General features: G+C 35.4%; 1 protein-coding gene across 1 annotated transcript in view; it reads left to right on the top strand.

Annotated features, from left to right (window-relative positions):
• Nucleotides 1–2,519: 2,519 nt before the first annotated feature.
• LOC107559811 (protein bicaudal D homolog 1-like) overlaps nucleotides 2,520–21,965 on the top strand; it is a 34,549-nt gene continuing 15,103 nt past the window's right edge. Inside the window, exons 1-2 of the mRNA XM_016243781.1 lie at nucleotides 2,520–3,031; nucleotides 18,606–18,818. Coding sequence (XP_016099267.1) covers nucleotides 2,816–3,031; nucleotides 18,606–18,818 — 429 coding nt within the window. The 5' untranslated portion in view covers nucleotides 2,520–2,815. The remainder of the gene's footprint in view (nucleotides 3,032–18,605; nucleotides 18,819–21,965) is intronic.

Raw genomic sequence — 21,965 nt, 5'->3', positions numbered from 1 at the left:
TTGTATAAATTATTTAGTATGCTTACTGAATGTACTGCAGAAAATAATGAACATGAGCAGGGTTTTACATTCCGGTATAAAGCTTTCTAAACCAGGACTTCCCGAGTAATATGTATCACATGTCTCTCATTTTGTGGATTTATTTGAGATAGTGACAGGACAAACCTAATCATCCAATCATTCTTTCATCAGATCCACCCGTCGAATACCCATTCGGGCTGCTACTTTTAGAGATCAAATCATCCTGTGAACATTTCTTTCATTAGACCATTAGAAAATAAGACATGCCATGTACTTACCTTAATGGACATTCCTCAGATTAAATGAACCTCACTGTTTTAAAAGTCCCATCCTGTAGTTAATGATTGTGAACAGTGTTGGGGGTAAAGCATTACAAGTAACGCGAGTTACGTAATCAGATTACTTTTTTTCAAGTAACTAGTAAAGTAACGCATTACTTTTTAATTTACAAGACAATATCTGAGTTACTTTTTCAAATAAGTAACGCAAGTTACTTTTTTTTCCAATTTATTGATTGACAGCTCTCCTGTCCCCATGTTGAGAGAAATTAGAAGATGTTACTGTAGTTCTAAAATAAATATGAATATGCATTAATTAATCTCACTCCTCAAAATTAATTAAAATAATGCAACTCAGAATATGACCCAAACCTGCAATAATTAAATGTTAAACAACACAAATATGCTTTATGTATCCCATTCTATTAACCAATGTCTTTGCTTCTGACCTTCGGTGATCCAGTTCAACCGTACTAATAAGCAAAAATTACTCTAGACAAACATTTGTGTGTCTTTTTTATTGCTGAAGTGTGTTGAAATTTCTTCTTCTGCATTCTACTGTACGGATGTAAATTTACTTTCCCTTCAGCCTGAGGCTTATTCATTTCACTTTTGGTGTGAAAAGGCTTTTATATTTGCCAAAGATATAACTTTTTTATTTTAAAAACAAACAAGCAAGCCCTGTCCAGATTTAAAAAGTAACGCAAAAGTAACGTAATGCATTGCTTTCCGTAAAAAGTAACTAAGTAACGTAATTAGTTACTTTTTTATGGAGTAATGCAATATTGTAATGCATTACTTTTAAAAGTAACTTTCCCCAACACTGATTGTGAAAGGAAGTTTTCCAGATAATGCACATGTGATCTTTGACCTCTGCACACACATAACGATGTGCTTGATTTCCAGGCCAGTCAAATTATTGTGTTTGAAAGCTTGAGACCAGTAGGTGTGCCACACTGTCTGAGAAAACGAAATCACATGCAGGCTGGTGAAATCTGACATTCAGAAGTACAGTGTGTCATGAGGTCTTTTTCTCAGCCTGTTCGCCTCTCCCTCCATAATGTACTTAGACATGCTTCATTCTGGATAAGGAATGTGTCACATTTAATGTTACATTTATATGAGGCAGCTTCATGTCTCAATTATAGAAACTTGTATAGTTTATAGTCCTTTTGGAACTGGGACCTGTGGTGTCAGTGGCCTTCTAGTTGTTGGTTGTCAACTGCATCACTTTCAGAATCTTCAGGATTATAGCTCAGATTTGAATGGTTAAGATTTGAAACCTTTAAACAATGAATATGCATAACGTTTCATGCAAAGTCGCTCTTGATTACTGTCTCTTTACTTTTTTCTTTATATCATCTATAAAGGTTTGACTTTCAAAGAGCATCTAGCCAACCACACATTTAAACAATGCATAAAGAGTGAAAAAGCCTCTTTAAATAAATAAATAAATATACAGGTGCATCTCAATAAATTAGAATGTCATGGAAAAGTTCATTTATTTCAGTAATTCAACTCAAATTGTGAAACTCGTGTATTAAATACATTAAATGCACACAGACTGAAGTAGTTTAAGTCTTTGGTTCTTTTAATTGTGATGATTTTGGCTCACATTTAACAAAAACCCACCAATTCACTATCTCAACAAATTAGAATACTTCATGAGACCAATAAAAAAAATTTTTTAGTGAATTGTTGGCCTTCTGGAAAGTATGTTCATTTACCGTACATCTACTCAATACTTGGTAGGGGCTCTTTTTGCTTTAATTACTGCCTCAATTCGGCATGGCATGGAGGTGATCAGTTTGTGGCACTGTTGAGGTGGTATGGAAGCCCAGGTTTCTTTGACAGTGGCCTTCAGAACTTCACTTTAAGAATGTAATTTTTTAATTTGTCCAGCAGGTGGCGAAAAAGTATTTAAATAATGCAAGTTGTCATCCACAATAACATTCAAGTTAGCCCTAATAATAAATTAACATAATAATAATAACCTAATGTAATAATAATAATAATAATAATGTGTTGCAGATTCTTGTATCTGAGAATTTCAGAAATTTCTGAAAGGACCACATGTGTAATGTGTGTGTGTGTGGTATGACATATGATGTAACAAATTGTAATTAGCATTGCCTTTACATATACTACTAATAATATACAGTAATAAGACGGTGTAAACGATGAGGGGTGGGGGAGTGACGTCACAAATTGAGAGCCAGGATCAACTTCTGCTCACTTTGCATTCCGGATAGATGGCGCCGCTTTTCCTCAAAACATTATAAGTTGGACACGAAAAAATATGTCTTTGATGGATGGAACATTAGTGCAGTTTATCACAGCACTATTTACAATGAAGAAATCGAGTCTAGTTCATATGCCGCTCGTGTAAACATCATTTAGGCATCAGCAAACATCAGCGCATCGGGTGGACGGACGGACTGCAGCATCCACCTGAATCTCCTCCTCAGCCTCCGCCTCTCTGAGATATTATTACACCCGACCGGAGACCGGAGGCTATGGCAGCCGATGGAGGATGCGGGGAATCGGTGGATCATTACCGGGCCGAGGTGGAGAGGCTGACCCGAGAGCTCGCAGAAGCGAACCGGGAGAAGATCCGGGCTGCGGAATGCGGTCTGGTGGTGCTGGAGGAGAACCAGACGCTCAAGCAGCAGTACGCCGAGCTCGAGACCGAGCAGGAGGCTCTCAAACAGGAGTTAGAGCAGCTGCAGGAGGTAAACACAGCTCGGGTGATCTGCTATACAGTGTATATGTGTGTATGCGTTTATGCATGTATGTGTGTAAGTGTACAGTATTTATGGAAATGAGGAAGATGTATTTAATGTTATATTTATACACACAGACATGTGTAATATTTGATATGTATTTTAACCTGTCTTTCATTAACAGTACCATGGTATTTTCATGGTACTGTTTTGTAAGTATATTTTAAAATATGTGACCCTGGACCACAAAAGAGTAAATTTTTAATACAACTATTTGAAAATCTGGAATCTTGAGGGTGCAAAAAAAAAATATTGAGAAAATCGCCTTTAAAGTTGTCTAAATGAAGTCCTTAGCAATGCATGTTACTAATCAAAAATTAAGTTTTGATGTATTTACGGTTGGAAATAGGCATGGGCCGGTATGAGATTTTGACGTATGATAACCTTAATCAAAAATATCACGGTTCCACGGTATCACGGTATTGTCATTACAGCTCTAAAATGTGTTATTTTTAAATGACTGGGTAAAAAAAAATTAAAAATAACAACATACAGAATATTAGGAACAGTAGAATGTTTATTTTTCTTTGATTTGTTTCCTAAAAAGAAGAAAAATAAAGACTGACATCTTTATTTAACCTAAATCTGTAATTACAGTTATTTAATTTTAGTTATATAATTCATATACATATCATTTATATCATTTCATATCGTTTAGTTATATAATTTCATATACATAATTTAATGTAATAATAACCCAATTTAAAGCAAAAACGGAATGTTTTTACCGCAGGAACAGTATAACGGAAAATATTAGCGGTTTTGAAACCGTGAAATTTTCAAATCGCAGTATACCTTGAAACCGGTAATCGGCCCATAGTTGGAAATTTACAAAATATCTTCATGGACCATGATTGACTGATGATTGATGATTTACTTAATATCCTAATGATTTTTGGCATAAAAGAAAAATCGATAATTTTGACCCGTGCAATGTATTGCTGGCTATTGCTACAAACATACCCGTGATACTTAAGACTGGTTTTGTGGTTCGGGGTCACATATTGTTAAATTAAATTAAGTTTTCATTCATGCTTAAGTGTGGATGGATTCTTTTGTCACAGGTTTATGAAGCATCTTTGGTGTGTCAGGAAGCTTTCTGGGCCGCTGGCCCATATTGTCCATCCCTGCTGGGAATTTTTGTCTTCTCTCTGTGCATCTCTGTCTGAATGTCAATAAGATGTTTACTCAATATGGCATATATAAGCTACATTTTATTGTCTGTTTATTGGTATGTATAAAACTCAGACAGAACTAAGCAGATGTTGGCTTGTTTAGTCAGATCCAAATAACGTTTGAAGCTTGTATGAAGCGTTTGTATTGTTATAATGCACTTTAAAATGTTTTTAAACATCATATTCACCCTAAGCCATCAGCATGTTTTTTTTTAATTGTCTGAGTTTCCTTACATCCTAAATTATAAGTACGATGAGTCAAATGGAGCATACAGTAACCATCCAAAATGGACACCCTTTGCTGTTTTGTTACTGTATTCGATCGATAACATATCTGGGACAAATGGACTCTTTTAGAGAGGTGAAATGATGAAGAGATAGGGATGAAAGGAGAGAGACAGCGGTAAAATGAGACCAAAAGAGATGGAATGAGATACTTTCTGACTGCTGCAGTGATCCAGGAACTGTGGGTGCATTTATTTATCCATTGATAGTCAGTGTTAATGATGACATAGAGGGGTATGGTAGCATGTTGATTTGATAAATCTGAAAGTTCCTCATAATATGTCATAATTGATGAGTGTTTTGTATTAAACCACACTACAATGCAAAAGTTTAAGGCCCGGAAAATTGTAATGTTTGTTAAGTCTCTTATACTCACCAAGGCTGCATTTATTTATTAAAAACACAGTAAAAACAGTAATATTTTGAAACATTGTTACAATTTAAAATAACTGTTTTCTATTTTAATTTATTTTCAAATGTAATTTATACCTGTGATGGCAAAGCTGTTTTTTCTGCAGCCATTACTCCGGTCTTTAGTGTCACACGATCCTTTAGAAATCATTTTAATATGCTCAAGAAACATTTATTATCACATGCTTTATTCTTATATACATTTTTAAGGATTTTTTGATTAATTGAAAGCACCTGAAAAGCATTTATTTCAACTAGAAAAAGGTCTGAATAAAAATATTCATAATTTTAGTATTCATATACTTTTAAATGGTATGTGCATTTCTTATATATGAATTTGTTTGATAAAAATGGCACATTGAAGCAGAGTAGCCTGACCTTTTGACCCTTGTTTAGGTGTCGTCAGTGTTGAAAAAAAAATTCTAATTTATTTTCAGAAAATGACACATATTAATTAATGTTACTTGGACCGATTTTTTTTTTTTTCCAAAGTCTTTTCAAAGAATGTGTCTTAATTATTATATGACTGTCCTTGTGTTCCCTAATGACCCCTAAATTCTCCTGAAGTAAAGCACACTGGAAGACCAACGACTATGACTAATGGGTCTTTGTTCAGCTTCACAATACGTATGAATGCTTATCTCAGACGTTTATAGTTATTCACTGACAGCAGTGAGTCATTTGCAGTAAATGATTGTCATGAAATTGTGTCAGTAATTGCATTTTTTCATGGCAGCTCCCCCTAGATCAGGCTAGTCTGCCTTGTGGGCTTGTCTTTAATTAACTCTATCATGGAAATCATGATATAGCTTGTCGTTCAAAGCCAGCCCAAAAATTGGGGTCAGTCTGACATAAATTGCTTTCATTGTATCAATTCATTTGGAATTGCATAGAACTATGCAGCATCTGTTAGTTATTTGCAATGCAGTATTATATTTAATCTATTCAGATTTAATTTCAGAAAAATTAGAATTCTTCATGTTTATTTAGAAAAACTTTTAAGTACAGACAGTGCAGACAGTTGATTTATCTTCTAAGATTCATAGTACAATCAATAATGCACATCTGTTTTGCTGCTTGCCTTTCGGATAGTATCTCTGTTTCTATTCAAAGCATCTGTGCTGTTTGTAATAGAGTCTGTCTGCGGCTGATAGTCTCGTGAAGGGCACGAGTCCTGGAGGTGATATTTTCTCTTGAGGATTGACTTGCTGTATTTGGTCTCTTTTCTCCTTATCTGTCTACATTTCTCCTTTATTCTGATGAATATTAAACAGAATGTGAAAGACCACACTGCACTATTTGCCTTTGGGCTCCCAGCTCAATTCCTTGGAGAGTTTTGCCAGAATTTACTTGCAAATCAGATTTTCTGAATGTAGAAATGCCATTTGAAATCTTTTTAAGAGACGCCTTCACCGTATACACACCTTTTTGTTTGTATTTAGAAGTTGTATTGTTTCTATATATATATATATATATATATTATATATATATATATATTGTGTTCTACAAAAAAGGCTAAATGTCTTTTTGAACATCATTAGGGTGAGTAAATTATGACAGAATTTTCTCTTTTCTGTTTACTTGTTACAAAGAAATAAATCCTCTTCAGTTAACAAAATGAGTAAAATGATTCACTGTTATGCGTTTGTTTTTTAATCTATTTGTGGTAAACAGCAGATAGAGCTCAAAATGTTTTTCGGTCCCTCAGGAAACAGAGGAAATTGTCTGTTGAGTGTTTTATGTTTACAAATGGAGGGTGTGTGTACTTGAACAGTAATGCCCTTCAGTCCTGTTTCCACTGAATGCTCTTGATGGGACTTGATCTACAGTGATAAGACCTTTATGATTTTTGGAAGATGCTGAACATCTCATATCTGAGCTGTTAAACTGGTATGGTCTTTAGAGTTAGTACAAATGGGTCAAAGAGTTCTACATTCTAGGCTATACCTGTGTATTTATATTTTTATCAAAGCATTCAAGTTCAAACCCATGCTCTTGGTGTTGCTGGCACCTTGCTTTACTCTTTGAGCTACATAACTTGGCAGTAAACAAAGTAAGAGTGTAAGTGGCACTGTGTAAGGTAGGGTGGGAATATGGTAGGAACTCTGATGAACTCTTTGAGTCTCATCCTTAGTAACTGTCGGGCCTCTTTTAAATACTCACTAAAGGGCATAGAGCATTTCTAGGTCATCCATATGGAGTCATAAATCTGCCTGTCCTAGACTGAGAAAGAAAATGAAAAGTGATGTCATAAGAGACAGAGAGAAGGACACAGTAGATAGGAAGCCTCGTAGGACTCCTGCCTGCCTCCCCCTCACAACATCAGCAGGGGTTCTAGAAGCTGATCGATAAAAACTGGTCGTACAGGCCCTAGTTTTCTGCCCAACCCCCATAGTCTAACCTCTTGGCACAAAGGACCTCATCTCTCAAGATTCCCAAGTGGTGAGAGATATTGATTTTAGTCTCTGATGCTCTGATGCAAATGATTATTGCATTGTGAGCCAGCACCACACTCCAAAGTAATACCAATAAACAGCATTTTCAGTGCTACTACAGAGAGAAGGCCTAATTAATTATATACTTATAGGAGAGCATCACTATTTCAGTGCTCATTCTTAGGATTAAGGATTTAGATAAAATCATCTGCCATAAATATGGGGCCCTATGAAATCTGTTTTATTTCTTCCCAAATTCTCTTTTTTTTCAGTTGTAATTTCTCTGGATAAATGTTCTAGTAATCAAAAAGCGCATAAAATTAATTGAAGTCATGAAATACAGTACATACAATTTAAGAACAATTTATTGAAAATTCAACAAAAATTCATTTTTAGGGCCCTATGAAATCTGTTTTATTATTCCCCAAATTCTATGTTTTCCATTTTAATTTTTACAGATTTCATAACATGTTTTATAATTTAAAAAGCATGTATAATCAATTTAATTCATAAAGATTTCATTAAAAAAATCTTTTTTTTTTTTTTACAATAATAGGGAACAATAATACTTTTTTATATATATATATATATTTTTTTTTTAAAGGAAATTCTGTATTGTCTGTCTAGTTTTTCTGCATTTGTGATTTAATACAAATTAATAGTAAAAAATGGTAATCAAAAGAATGCATGAAACAGTTGAATAGTGTAATTAATGTTTTAGAACGTAAGCAATTGAGAATGTAACAATTCCTTTTACTTTTGGCATTCAAAGTGCTGCACAGCAGAGTATTACTGTTCAAATTAAAACATGCAAGAAATTATTTTATTCTAAATGTATTATTATTAATATTATTATTACTACTATAAGAAGTACATTATACTGTACACTATTTATATATTTCTGTCATAGTCTCTCCAACTTAAATCAAAGTTTTATTTTGACAGTTGTTGTGAAGACCTTTGAGGTTCTGTGTGTATGGCAGGATTCCATCATTCCATCCGTGTTTTCTGCTTCACTGAAATCACAGGACCCTATGAATATAAACTTTGGTGGCACATAATGATACCTCTGATTATGCATCTGCTTGAGCTTGGTAATGTTTTTTGCATGATGAAGGATGAATTATGGATTGGGTCTTTTGACTTGGGCCAGTAAGAAAGCCACATAACAACCACCAAGCAACAATTCCCTGCTGGAATTGAGTCTAATTGACACTAATTGATGCATCAACTTGGTTGGCAACACTCACATTTGGGCCATTGGGCCACTATTAAGAACTAACCAAATAAGAATTTGCAGCCTGCCAACAAAAATAACAGAAAATGAAGGTGAAAACAACAACAATAGATAATCAAGGAACTGTTGTTTTAAAGAGTGTAAAGTAAAAACACGGTGCTGTCCTCTGCAGGTCAGGTAAAGTATTACAAAGCAGTCGATATGTATGTCTGTACAATCTTGTGATCAGTGGAGTAAACTTTGTAAGGCTAGAAAGCTTGACTGTGTGAGATGCAAGTTAATTTTGCTGCTTTGCTGTCGCCAGCGATTTTCAGAGTTCTGGGTGGCTCTACAGAAGTGGTGTGGATTCAGGCCTGTACCTTTTACATCTCTCAGAGCAGAAACTGCCTAGAACCCTGCACAGTTTTTCACTATTTATTGCAGTGCACTGCAATGAGACTTTGGGAAAGAGCCCGTCTGCTTTACCCAGGGGTCTGTGTATTGATTGTTGCTTTACTTCAGCTTTCTAGACTGCAACTTCACTGGCTGCAGTAAAAGAAACTGTGGGCTCTGACAATGAAATGAATAAAGTCTGTACTCTGCTCTTACAGGGCGGTTATGACTGTTTCAGCCATGTAGACTATAGACTCTATATCTCATTTGTTCTCCCTCTAAGTGTGACAAATCCATTTGCTGCCTTATGGACTGGATCACGGTCATCAGCACAGTTCCTATATATCTCACTCTTTGTAGAGTTTTCTACAAATATTTGTATTTGTATCTTTACTTAGTATTTCTATCTTTATATATGTGTGTGTGTGTGTGTGTGTGTGTGTGTACTTGTATATGCTACATTGTGGGGACCAAATGTCCCCACAAGGATACTAAAAACCTGAAATTTTTGACATTGAGGGAAAATAATATTAAAAATAGTAAATGATGTTTATCGGAAAAATTCTGTATTCACAGAAACAAACGTGTGTGTGTGTGTGTGTGTGCTCGTGAATATTTGAATATTTCAACATTGATGTCTGTCAGAAAATAACATGCACAATATACTATCATATGCTGATACACAGATTTGGGAACTTGACAGGCGAATTTTATGAAATGTAGTTTGATTACTGTCTTCACCAGTTGTTTAAAAGATTAAGGCCATAATCAAAGTTTTATAAAATGTTGTTTAATTTTCCAATTAAGATTTTATCAATATTTGCAGATTTTGAGCCATAATTTATATATTCACTTTAATACATATATACCTATTATATGTGGGAATCAATTGAAGTGCGTCTGCTTTCCTTAAATACAACTGTTCATGCCAACATTTTAACCCATCCATCTTCATAGCAGTCTACTTCTGTTCAAATAAAATAGGATTATTTAGAAGTCCATTTTTTACTTTTTGTTTTAATTTAAGAAAATTGATTTTCATTTGAATTTCTTTAATTTGAGGTAAACAAACATTCTCAGGCAACGTGCACCTCTGAAACTTACATTGTAGACAGAATGTTAGACATCAGATGAGTATGATTATATCAATATAATCCTCCACTAAATCTAATTTCCCCACCACCACTTTATTTCCATGCCAGCATGTTAAAAGCAGACTCAACCATCCATTACATCCTGTTTAGATTATGCCCAGTGGCACAGTTTCCTGTCCTTGTGTTTGTGTGTTCAGGTGGTAGTGGCCCATGGCTCCTGACCTGTGTGCTAATTAAATGGGCCCCTGCCCTGTCTCAGTTCCCTTCCCAGCATGTATGTAGGACGCTCGCTCTCTAAGGATGGCTAATAAGTGACGTTGTTATAAGATGCTTGAGGCAGAGGACTGGAATACAATCTCTCTATACAGGGCAATTTACTGCCCTAAAATACTCCAGACCTGTCACCTGACCTAGTCTGTGCTTATGACCGACGGCACTCCAAAAAAGAGACCAAGAAGAAGAGACAGCGAGAGCGATACCGTATAAAACCCAATCATATCATTTTCACTGTGATGAATGGACTTGTTTTCAGTGCCTCGGGAGGTGCAGTAATTTTATTGTTGACTATTTAATGATGTATTAGTATGATGAGGTACGTATTTATCATTGAAGTGAACCGCCGATAAAAGTTGCAGGTAATTTTCACATCAACTGGCTGTGCGCAGTGCCGTGCATTAAATGCTTACTCAAAATAAGCAAAAATTTAAGTGGCTCTGTTCAACTAAAGATGAAGCTGTTTTCATAGTCTGTTAAGGTGCATGCATGCTGTGAATTTAAATTTCAAACAGAATCAAATCTCTTTCAACAAGGTATAAAGAAGAAGAAAAGCCTCTTTTTTCGCTCCGGGCTCCTAATTCCCAAGCATCTTCTGCCCCAAAGGTGATTTTGAGTAATACAGTCTTCTATTATTCCCGTCCTGCATTCCCTTGTCAGCTGAACATGTGTTGCAGTGAATAAGAAGTGCTGCATTGCTGCAGATGTGTGTAGCTGAAGAACTGTTTAGTATATCCTCCTCCTTTTGTCTTTATAAAAACACTTACCAGGAAGTGTTAGTTTAGTTAGTGTGTCTGTATGATGTGCCATACAAATAGCTAGTATCTAATTTTCCACAAAATAAAATCATGTAGTATATGAGCATGTACTGTTATGTTGTTGCTAAAAAGACCAATGTTTTAGATGCTTCATTAGGAGTAGTTAAATATTGTTCACTTGATTCAAATAATTTTTAGCTTTGAAATATTGTTCAACAGTTTCTAAAGGATCAATGAAGATTGTATTGTTTGGTTTCTCACATTGCTGAGGAAAGCATTCTAGCCAAACTCCACCTTGGATTTATAAGCCACCCGAGACTCTGAGAACAGCCCTGGTTCTCCTGTTTTTCTCCACACATTGCTGAAACCTGAAAATGGACCCTGCAGGTACCTGATAAAAAATACAACAACAGGAAATGACCTCGCGTATGGGATGAAAACCCCACCAAAACTCAACAAGCTCCAGGTGTAGCATCACACAGGTTGTGAACTGTAGCTACTGTTTGTGCTCATTACTCATAATGTTGGCCAGTACTGAAGCCAATTAAAGTAAATTATTTGTTCTTTTGTCATAATAATAATGTATTTGTCAAGCATTGCATATCAGTGCAATTGGAATGGAGATTATTTTGTTTTATGAGGCTTTACTGCAACACTTTTACTGTTTAAGCTTCCTGATTTCTATGTGACTCCGTTGCAAATATACTGTGCTGTGAGACTCCATAATGCTGGCTTGCTAATGTGTCTGGTTCCATCTAGGGCTGGACAATAATTCAATATCAATATGTATCGCGATATAATTTTTTTCAATAACGGTGATATGATTATTAAACACATTTCCGATATTTCGATATCCATTACCAGTGTTTCCCATACATTGATTTATTTGTGGCGTTTGACTTCGTTGAATAAACATGAGCACTGCAAGTTTCAAAATCAAAACGCGTCGCGGGTGTTTTATATGAATGTATCTCTGAAGGGAACCGACTGTCTTCAGAATAGTTTAGATGGCATTTTTATCTGATAAAGTAGCGTTCATAAGCGGAGCTGCTTTGTTTACAGCCATTACTGGAGAAACCGTTAGTTCCATTTCAGTCGGTCACTCTCGACGTCACGTCGGAGGACCGACGAAATTGGGATCTCGCTTAGAGGGACCAATCTACTTCGAGTGTAAACTAAACGAGCCAATGCACATTGGCATGCGATTATTGCATCCAGCTGCTGCTGATCACAGCGTGAGTATAAGTAGGCAGCAGGTGCAGCGCATATTCAGCTTTTCGCTTCGGAGCCGAGCGATTACATCGTTCCGCTCCTGACTACTCTACGGAGAGAAGACTGAACGAGTTCAGCACGCTCTTGGAGAGCTCTTCGTGTTGGCGGACGGCGCTTCAGCGGTGGTGGTTTCCCGTGTCGAGTGGGTTGCACACATCAGGCTGCACTACCCCCTGTTCGTGTTGCAAATGATCATCTCCCCTGTGCGCCTCAGCACGCTAAAAGAGCTTTTTCCCCTAAAAGAGCAAATTCGGGTGCGTCTTTCTAAAGACGACGTTGCTTGGCAAACTTGACGTTACGTCTTTATAAAGACGATGTGGGTCTTGCTATAGACAACGTATCACCCGGGCGTTCTGGATGCGGTCGTTACCTGGCGCTGGGTGATGGTCACGATCGCTGCCTCTCGTGCCTGGGCATGAAGCACGCTGAGGTGGCTTTCGTGGATGCCTCATGCTCCCATTGCGGGGGCATGACCATCTCGGAGTTGCGGACCAGACTCCGTTACCTGCAAAGGGGCGGAGTGCCCGTGCCACTGCCCAGATCCCATGGTCTGAGATCTGTGATGTTGCATCTTCTCAGAGGACCACAATAAAAACCTTGTAATTGCTGAATAGTGTACTTTTTGTACCAAATGGAATTACAAAATGCTGATTGTTTTCAAACAGGTTGCCTGAACATCAACCAAAGATAAAAAATAATAATAACAACTCTATATACACTACCAGTCAAAAGTTTTTGAACAGTAAGATTTTTTATGTTTTTTTAAAGAATTCTGCTCACCAAGCCTGCATATATTTGATCTAAAATGCAGCAAAAGCAGTAATATTGTGAAACGTTTTTACTATTTAAAATAACAGCTTTCTATTTTAATATATTTTAAAATGTAATTTATTCATGTGATCAAAGCTAAATTTTCAGAATCATTAGGTGTATTAAATCATTCAGAATCATCACACTCCAGTCTTCAGTGTCACATGATCTTCAGAAATCATTTTAATATGCTGATTCTCAATATTTAAAACAGTTGAGTACATTTTTTCAGGATTTTTTGATGAATAGAAAGATCCAAAGATCAGCATTTATCTGAAATAAAAAGCTTTTGTAACATTATACACTTTTCTTGTTTGTATGAAGTCTAAATACCAATAAAAGGTGAACATTTATTTATTTGTGCCATTTTTTTCCTAAAATATTATATAGTTTTATAGGAGTAGGTTTCATAGAGTTGGCAAATACATTTTTCATAAGTTTGTAGGTACAGACATCTGTTGTGGCAGTTCTTGGGCGTTTTTATGAGGCTTTTTTAATAGTGTTCATATCGATATCGGAATTATATCGTATCGACCGAAATTAAGAAATATATCGTGATATAAATTTTGGCCATATCGTCCAGCCCTAGTTCCATCTATATTTCTTCACACTGACAGGAAGAACAAGCCCTCTTGTGTCTTTTCTTCTAGGACTTTGCCTTGAGGTAATTCAGACAAATGTGTTAAATTAAAAGATACAGATGAAGGTGAAACGAATGCTACAGCAGAGCAATTGTTTTCTCAATTCCTCTGGCTCTGTATATTGCATAAATTTGTGTGTTGAGGACATGAAAAATGGATAATCTGTCAAAAAAATCAATATATATTAGTTCTGCATAATTGAAATGTATTTCATTTGAATGCTTTAATGTATATTATTTGTGTATATGGTTTTAGTAGTCCAGCTCTATTTCAGCCACAGCCTATTTTGGTGTTTTAATGGTTGATGTTTCATTATTAACTAATTATGAATTATTAATATTATTAATAATATATTTTTTATTATTATTTTTAGTTTAGTTTAAATATTTATAAATGACATTTATTTTAAACAGTATGTTGTCGTCACACTTCTTTATTCCCTATGCTGTATGTGTTTCATCAATGGTCCAGAATTTCTTCACTGAATACAGTACACACTCCAAAATAAAGTGATTTTGGATGCAGCTTCTGACGCATTAGTCTAGCAACATGTCAACTTCGGAGCCATCTGTTAAAATTAGTTAAGAAAGATTAAGTTTGTTAGTGTTGGGTTGCTGCTATATTGTGCTGTTCCATTCTGGTTAGGATGCTGTTGATGTTTCCAGTGCACTACATAGACAGCAGACTATGAGACAGCTTACTAGCTTTTGGACACCTCATCTCATTAGTGGCAAATCTTGACAGAGTTTTATGGATTCTGTGTAGGATGGTAGGAATAATGTTGAATTTATAGTTTCATCACTGATATTTCAGACAGTTTGACATTTTTTTTCACCACACATTTGCCTGGGGGAAATTTAGTTAGATGGTTATAGTCTAAAGAATACCATTACAATTGTAGATTCCATTTTTGAGTATAAAGTGCATGTTAAATATGAGTTCAAACAGACAGAAACTGAAAGTTCTGTGTCATTTTCTTGGTAGATTTCATGCAGCAAAAGTCAGTTAACACCCACGTACTCTACAACTTACCTGCATTATATTGTATGTACAGTATAACTACTAAATGCATCAGTCAACATGAATGTGATGAGCTCGCTTTTGCTTATAACTTTGCATAAAACATTGTTTTGGCCATATGTGCTGATGTCAGGGTTCAAATCAGTGTGTGATTTATGTTAGGATTCATTTTTGCTTACATAATCTTTGGTGGAGTCGTGAGGAGCTTTGTTAGGAGTGTGCAGAAATTTGTTGTGCCAATTATTCTCTCTCTTTCCACGGTTTCTTGTATGCAGTTAAATATTGTCAGCATACTTGGATCAATAAGTTTTACTGTTATATATAAAGTAATTTTGCAATATCTTGCGAACTGAACTGATACCATAGCATATCGCTGATGCAAGATGCATATTAACCACCAATACCTTTGAATGAATGATACAGATGATGCAAGGTTTGACTGCAGCCCATCCAGTTATGGAAATAACAAAGATTTTCTGGCTTGTGCTGGCAGCGTACAGAACAGACTCCGGCCCTGCTGTCACAGACACGCAGACGCTGCCACCACGACTGTCTGGAACAAATCACTGACAGGGCTAACTGATGTCTGCTCTGAGCGCTCTCTTTCTCTTTTTTCTTTCTGTTTCCTATACACACGTATGTTCATGTGAAAGAGGCGAATTCACATAAATGTTTGCACAGTATGGTGTTTAATGTTATCGCAGCTGTTGCTGTTGACACTTGTGCTTTCAGATACTTCCTGTTGTTGCAGCTAATGTAAAACATACTATCTGTTCGCAAGCACAGTTGCAGTGATGCTTGCAATATGCAGGAGATGGGAAGATGTGTAAGAATATTTTATTTTTGTCTACTATTTTATTTAATTTTTTTCATCAATTTCAATATTTAATATCATACATTTTATTTCACATTCACAAAACAAGGTATATGTGTGTGTGTGTGTGTGTGTGTGTGTTACATATAATAATAATAATATAAACATATTGCATAATTGTAATATAAATATAATTATAATATAGTTTTAAGTATGATATAAAATATAATTAAACAAAAATAAGACACTGTATTTTGTTTAATAGTTTATTTCTGTTTACTTTTTCATTTGTTTTACTATTTTATAAAAAATTTCATCACACATATATATGTATAAGCATTTATACAAAATAATGTTTTTTAATTTTATTATATTTTTTGTGAAATATAAATATAAAACACTAAAAAAATGTATAAAACACAAAAAATATATAATAAAATAAATTTAAAAAACATTATTTTGTATAAATGCTTTTTTTATATTGAAAGAAATATGGCTCTGGCATTTTTTTGCTGAGCTTCATCCAAGAGAGACTGTGCTCAAAATCTTCCAAAATTTTGAATATGCCATCAACCTCACAAAATTACAATTCAGAGACTAGTTTAGAGACTGGTTATTGAGTGGGCATCGTAGAGTGACTCCCTGTTCTAAATAACAGGAGCCAGATGGAGAAAGTCGGTATTATGGACACACTTCCTCCACAAACCATCTGCCTCCTACATTATACAGCAAAGATCCAGTCTCTGTGGTCACAGCAACGTCCGATACTTGAGTCCATACATCTCTCTCTCTTGTTCTCTCTCAGAGCGCAGCTGGGAGGCAGAGCACCTTCAGCAGGGATTCTGGGACATTGACAGGCCCTCATTTTAAATCACAATGAGAGCTTATTCACACTTCTGTCACTGAATTAATCAAGCGGCGTATCCATTCACTTTTGTGCCTTCTCCCCAGAGTTCAGCAATCAAAAGGAAAGAAAAAAATGTGAGTGCAAGGGATAGTACATCCAAAAATGATTGAAAGGACTTATATTGATTAGTCTTCAGAAGCCGTATAGTAGCTTTGCTAAGAAAGAAATATACTGAACTGTTGGTCGTTATTCATTAATAATCTAGTGGCAGTGGCCTGTTAACCACTGAAACCGGATTATTAAGTAGAACTTGAGAATTGGATCAAATATACTGCAAAGTGCATCGTAAATCAAGTTCCTGAAATTAATAAAAATTCATGTAGTAGCAATATCCTCATTGTTCATGTTCATGAAGTGGGCAAGCATGATGAATGTCCTGTGGTCACAACAGACAATACACTCTCATCCACTATAAGCACTAAAAAAATAAGAAATCGGATGTTGTTTACACTCTAATACATGGGTAATAACTGCTTATAAAACTAAACAGTTACTGTTAATATGATAAATAACATTATTGTGCATTCATTTATGCATAAAGGGATTTTTGGACCATTACGATTTTTTTGCATACTGACATTTTTATCACAAATAAAAACTGAATTACTGTCATGCACTTTATTTTATTTTTATAAAATATATTGTTTTGTTTTATTTAGAAATATGTGTAAATATCTTTACATATGAATACATTTTTTGCATTTACTCAAACAACCTTTTGTTTTGAAGTATTGTATTTCTTGAAATCTTTCTTGAAAAATGTCTTAAGTTCTTAAGTTACAGTTGTTATGACTGGAATTGATTCAGTGCTTGGAAAACCATTCCAGTATTTGACATTTTCTGTATCCACATCAGCAACTTTTTAACCACCTTCACTCTTCAGTCAGATTTGCTGTAATGTGCCATTTACCAGTGCTCCAATTGATTTTTTTTCCCCACATCCATATACACATCTCTTCCACTTTTTAGTGCGTCTTTAATTGATTTTCTCTTCAGATGGGAGGTCTCTTCTGGTACTCATCCCAGTTATGTTTCTCTCATAATGGTATTGTGAGCATCTCAGAGACACCATAAAACCTGCACCAGCAGATTATGATCAGTCATTATTGCTTTACTGACTTATTGCTTAAAATGCACCATAATGCACATGTGCAATAGTGTACATGTAGTGTCACTAAAGCATACTGATTAGCCTTGTGATAACTTTTCAGAACAGGTCAGACTGTTAACACTGGCTCATTCCTCCTTCCTGTTTACCATCTACTGTCACCTTCCAATCAAGACAGGATGCTTAAGTCATGAAACGCTGGATCTGCATGGCGTGAAAATCTATGTCAGGGGAATCGGAACAGTGTTTCTATTGATCCGAGTGAGCAGCTGAAATATTAGCTCAGTTACCTTGAACTGCAGCACTTTGTTACATTAACAAACACATCACATACTGTATATTAGGGCTGTCAAAAAAAATGAATTTTGAATATTCGTCGAATTTAAAATAAAAATCCACGTTTGAATGCAAAAACGTTGCATTCTAATTTTAGGTGTGCGTTAAGGAGGGCAGCCTTATCAGTGGCGCACGAGATGCGATGACGATGTAAGTGTCATTGCATTTTAATGTTTTTGTTAGCCTATCCAGTTGAAGCCACTAGATGCGGCGCTGCTGCGTTGTTAATTACAAATATTGCGGGAAAAGAGAACATCATTGCGGAGAAGATCTTGTTTATGTCAAAACTGAAACCAAGCCGTTCACAAAGAACGCATATTTCGCACATTTTCTAGAGGGACATCTATCACCGTTGCACTCATGTCTCGCACAAAATAGCGGCATGTTTAGAAAGCCATGTAAAATTAATGCAAGTTCAACTTTGAAAAAACTCAAATGAAAATCCTAGGATCACCCCTGTTTGGAAGTCAGTGGCTACCATCAGCTGTTTGGTGGTGTGGTAGTGTGCTGTTGCGACCACAGCCATAATTTTCTTAAACTGAACACCCCATTTTCTCTCTGTCGTTCATTTACAGGCGTTTGGTCAGGCGTACACCAACCAGCGTAAAGTCGCTGAGGATGGTGAGACAAACGAAGAGACGCTGCTGCAGGAATCTGCCTCCAAAGAGGCCTATTACATGGGACGTCTGGTGGACCTTCAAACCCAGCTCAACGTGAGCAGCTCTGTGGCCTCCAATGCCCAAGCGGAGGCCGAACATCTCAATGCCCTAGTGCAGGAACTCAGAGAGGTGAGTTGTGTATTTTCTTTTACTTTTGAAACTGCTGTCACATTACATATCCATATAAAACTTATCCAAGTATACGCATCTGAAAGTTAGTACTCTCTTTCTCAATAGAATTAATTTTACAAGACTATGAAACTTCATCTTGGGTCAAAAGGTTATTTTGAGGGCAGTCAGACTGCGTGTGTAGTGTGTCAGCAGTCATTGGAGGCAGAGGGTGGTGTCAGGGTCAGAGAATGTCGCCATAGTGAATTGTAGGGGGTAAATCCATGGCTAAGCTGGGGCATAAGAGAAATGCCCTGAGGTCGGCACAAAGACACGCTGTACACACACACGGCCACTGCAGCCCTTTGAGACAGGGAATTTCACTAAGAATTTCACACTGGGGTCACAAAAAGTACCTCACATTTCGACTAGCTTAATTACTACAGTACATCCAGGTATTCTGACAGATACAAAAATTAGCATTTTTACTCAAATAAGCAAATAACAATCACTGAAATGGCATGCTAATTTTATTGTGCAAATGTTTTTAGAATGTTTTACACTACAAAAAAAAGAGAAAATATTACATTAGCTGCATTTTTACCCCACATTGTTAGATGCATTGTTTAGTTTTTTTTCTTTATTTAATTATCAAGACAAATCATCTAGCAAGTAATTGATATCAGTCTGTTGGTGTAATGTTAAAAACATATGTAGGGTTATTATAGTTAAGTAAAACTAAAACTATATTAAAAAAAACATTTTTGTTCAATTTTGTTTCTTTAAATAAAATAAACTGAAATAAAATAAAAAATGTAGTTAATTTTGGAGTAATGTTAAAAACGTATACAGGGTTATTATAGTTAAGTAAAACTAAAGCTGAAACCATGACAAACATTTTTGTTCAATTTTGTTTCTTTAAATAAAATAAACTGAAATAAAATAAAAAATGTAGTTAATTTTGGAGTAATGTTAAAAACGTATACAGGGTTATTATAGTTAAGTAAAACTAAAGCTGAAACCATGACAAACATTTTTGTTCAATTTTGTTTCTTTAAATAAAATAAACTGAAATAAAATAAAAAATGTAGTTAATTTTGGAGTAATGTTAAAAACGTATACAGGGTTATTATAGTTAAGTAAAACTAAAGCTGAAACCATGACAAACATTTTTGTTCAATTTTGTTTCTTTAAATAAAATAAACTGAAAAAAATGTCATTCATTTCGGTTAGTTTTTTAAAACATTTATTTTTATTTAGTTGAACTTGATGTACTAAAATCGATAAAACTAAAATAAAAAAATACAAAAAAATATAGACATATTAAAAAACTCTAATATAAATGGCAAAAAAAAAACAAAATTACAAAAAAAAATTACTAAAAAGAAAATGAAACTGGAAAATTTGAAAAGTCAAAAATAATTCAAACTGTCAATGAAAATTATAATAGCATCTCGCAGTAATACTAAAATAACACTGAGCATATGGTGTGTGCCAGAAAGTTTAGGCCTGTAAGATGTGTTCATAACTGTTTTTTATTTATTTTAATAACAGTTTTTTAACAACAGTACAGAAACATTATGAGTAAGCAATTCATAGACTGACTTCCCAAAATCTCTATGGCACTTTCAGGGTAGCTCTGTTTATTTCATGTGGGCCAACATGTCATATTCTGGCTCGACCAATGGTTCGAGTTTGGGGCGGCTCTGTTTAATGACCATTGAAAGAGGGGGTGGTTTGGAAGTCAACATTTTTTGCAATATCATTTGATGACACTAGTGTAATTTTGGCCTTTGTGTACTTCATAATACAGGTGAAGCATTTCAGTCTTATAACCTTTATTACTAGCATTACTGGTTAGCGGATTTTGGCACGGCACGTACTAGGTTTGCTTCAGTACTGTAGGCTACTGCACTGCTCCTGACCCCTGAGTGTGTGAAGCCCATGATTACCACTGCTACAATAGAGCTGTACTGGGTGATAATTGGTCAGTAATCCCCTGGAGTTCATGTCCAGCTCATTTGAACTGGCACGGCAGCGCTTGGAATATGCAATGAGACATCACATCCTCTGGGAGAGCTGTGGTATAGTGTACAGTAATCAATATCTCAGCTCAGGGGAAGGTCGTCTGCCAGGGTGTGCAAAATATCTCACGACATAACAGTGTTTGATCCTCTCATTCTAGTTATGGTGGATTTGTTGGCGACAGCTTTAGTTCAGTTTGGATGGATTTTGTTGCAGCTTCAGTGAACATCTAGACAGTTTTTTATTAATAGACACTAGGTTATAAAGCTGAACTTATATATATATATACAGTGGGGAAAAAAAGTATTTAGTCAGCCACCAATTGTGCAAGTTCTCCCACTTAAAAAGATGAGAGAGGCCTGTAATTTTCATCATAGGTATACCTCAACTATGAGAGACAAAATGCATTAGCAATTAAAGAAAAAATACTTAAGCAAAACATGGACAGGTGAAAGTGTCTGAATCATTTTTGGTCCCACATTTTTATCAGTTTTACTGGTAGTCCCCTGTATGAAGAATTTTTGGGTATAATATGTCACAGTTTACTTTATTTTGCTATCCTCACTTACATAAATAAACTATAGTGTCCTGCCCCCACTAGTAAAAAAAATATCAAAAATGGTATCTGGTTGTAACATTATAAATGTCTTTACAGTCACTTTTGATCAATTAAATTCATTCTTGCTTAATGAAATAGTACTTTTTTCTGACCTTAAACTTTAGAATGCTAGTATATCATTAATAAAGTTATATTTTATAGATTTTTTTATTAATGTATAATATTATTGGTGATTATATGACAGCTAGTGATGATTTTTATCAACGTTGACATTTTAAAAATGTAATTTTCAGTTTAAAGCAAATGATTTGCGCAAGGTGCAACTGTCTGCATTTCTACCAATGTGTTTTAAACAAACACCTTTCTTTACCTAAAACAATCGTGCAACTTAATTATCAAAGATACTCATTTTTCTTGGAAATTGCATTTCAAATTCTTGGCTCAGAAATCGGAGGGGGCACGTGCCAGTTTGAGTGGGCATGATGCTTCAAGGTTGGTGCTTTTGGGCAGGTGCCAAATCCTGCTGGAAAATGAAATCAGCATCTTCAAAAAGCTGGTCAGCAGAAGGAAGCAAGGAAGCACGA

The sequence above is a fragment of the Sinocyclocheilus grahami genome, unplaced genomic scaffold, assembly GCF_001515645.1.
Source record: "Sinocyclocheilus grahami isolate Dianchi unplaced genomic scaffold, SAMN03320097.WGS_v1.1 scaffold22.1, whole genome shotgun sequence".
Taxonomy (NCBI): domain Eukaryota; kingdom Metazoa; phylum Chordata; class Actinopteri; order Cypriniformes; family Cyprinidae; genus Sinocyclocheilus; species Sinocyclocheilus grahami.
The sequence above is the reverse complement of the archived record's forward strand: the minus strand, read 5'-3'. Positions and strand labels throughout refer to the sequence as shown.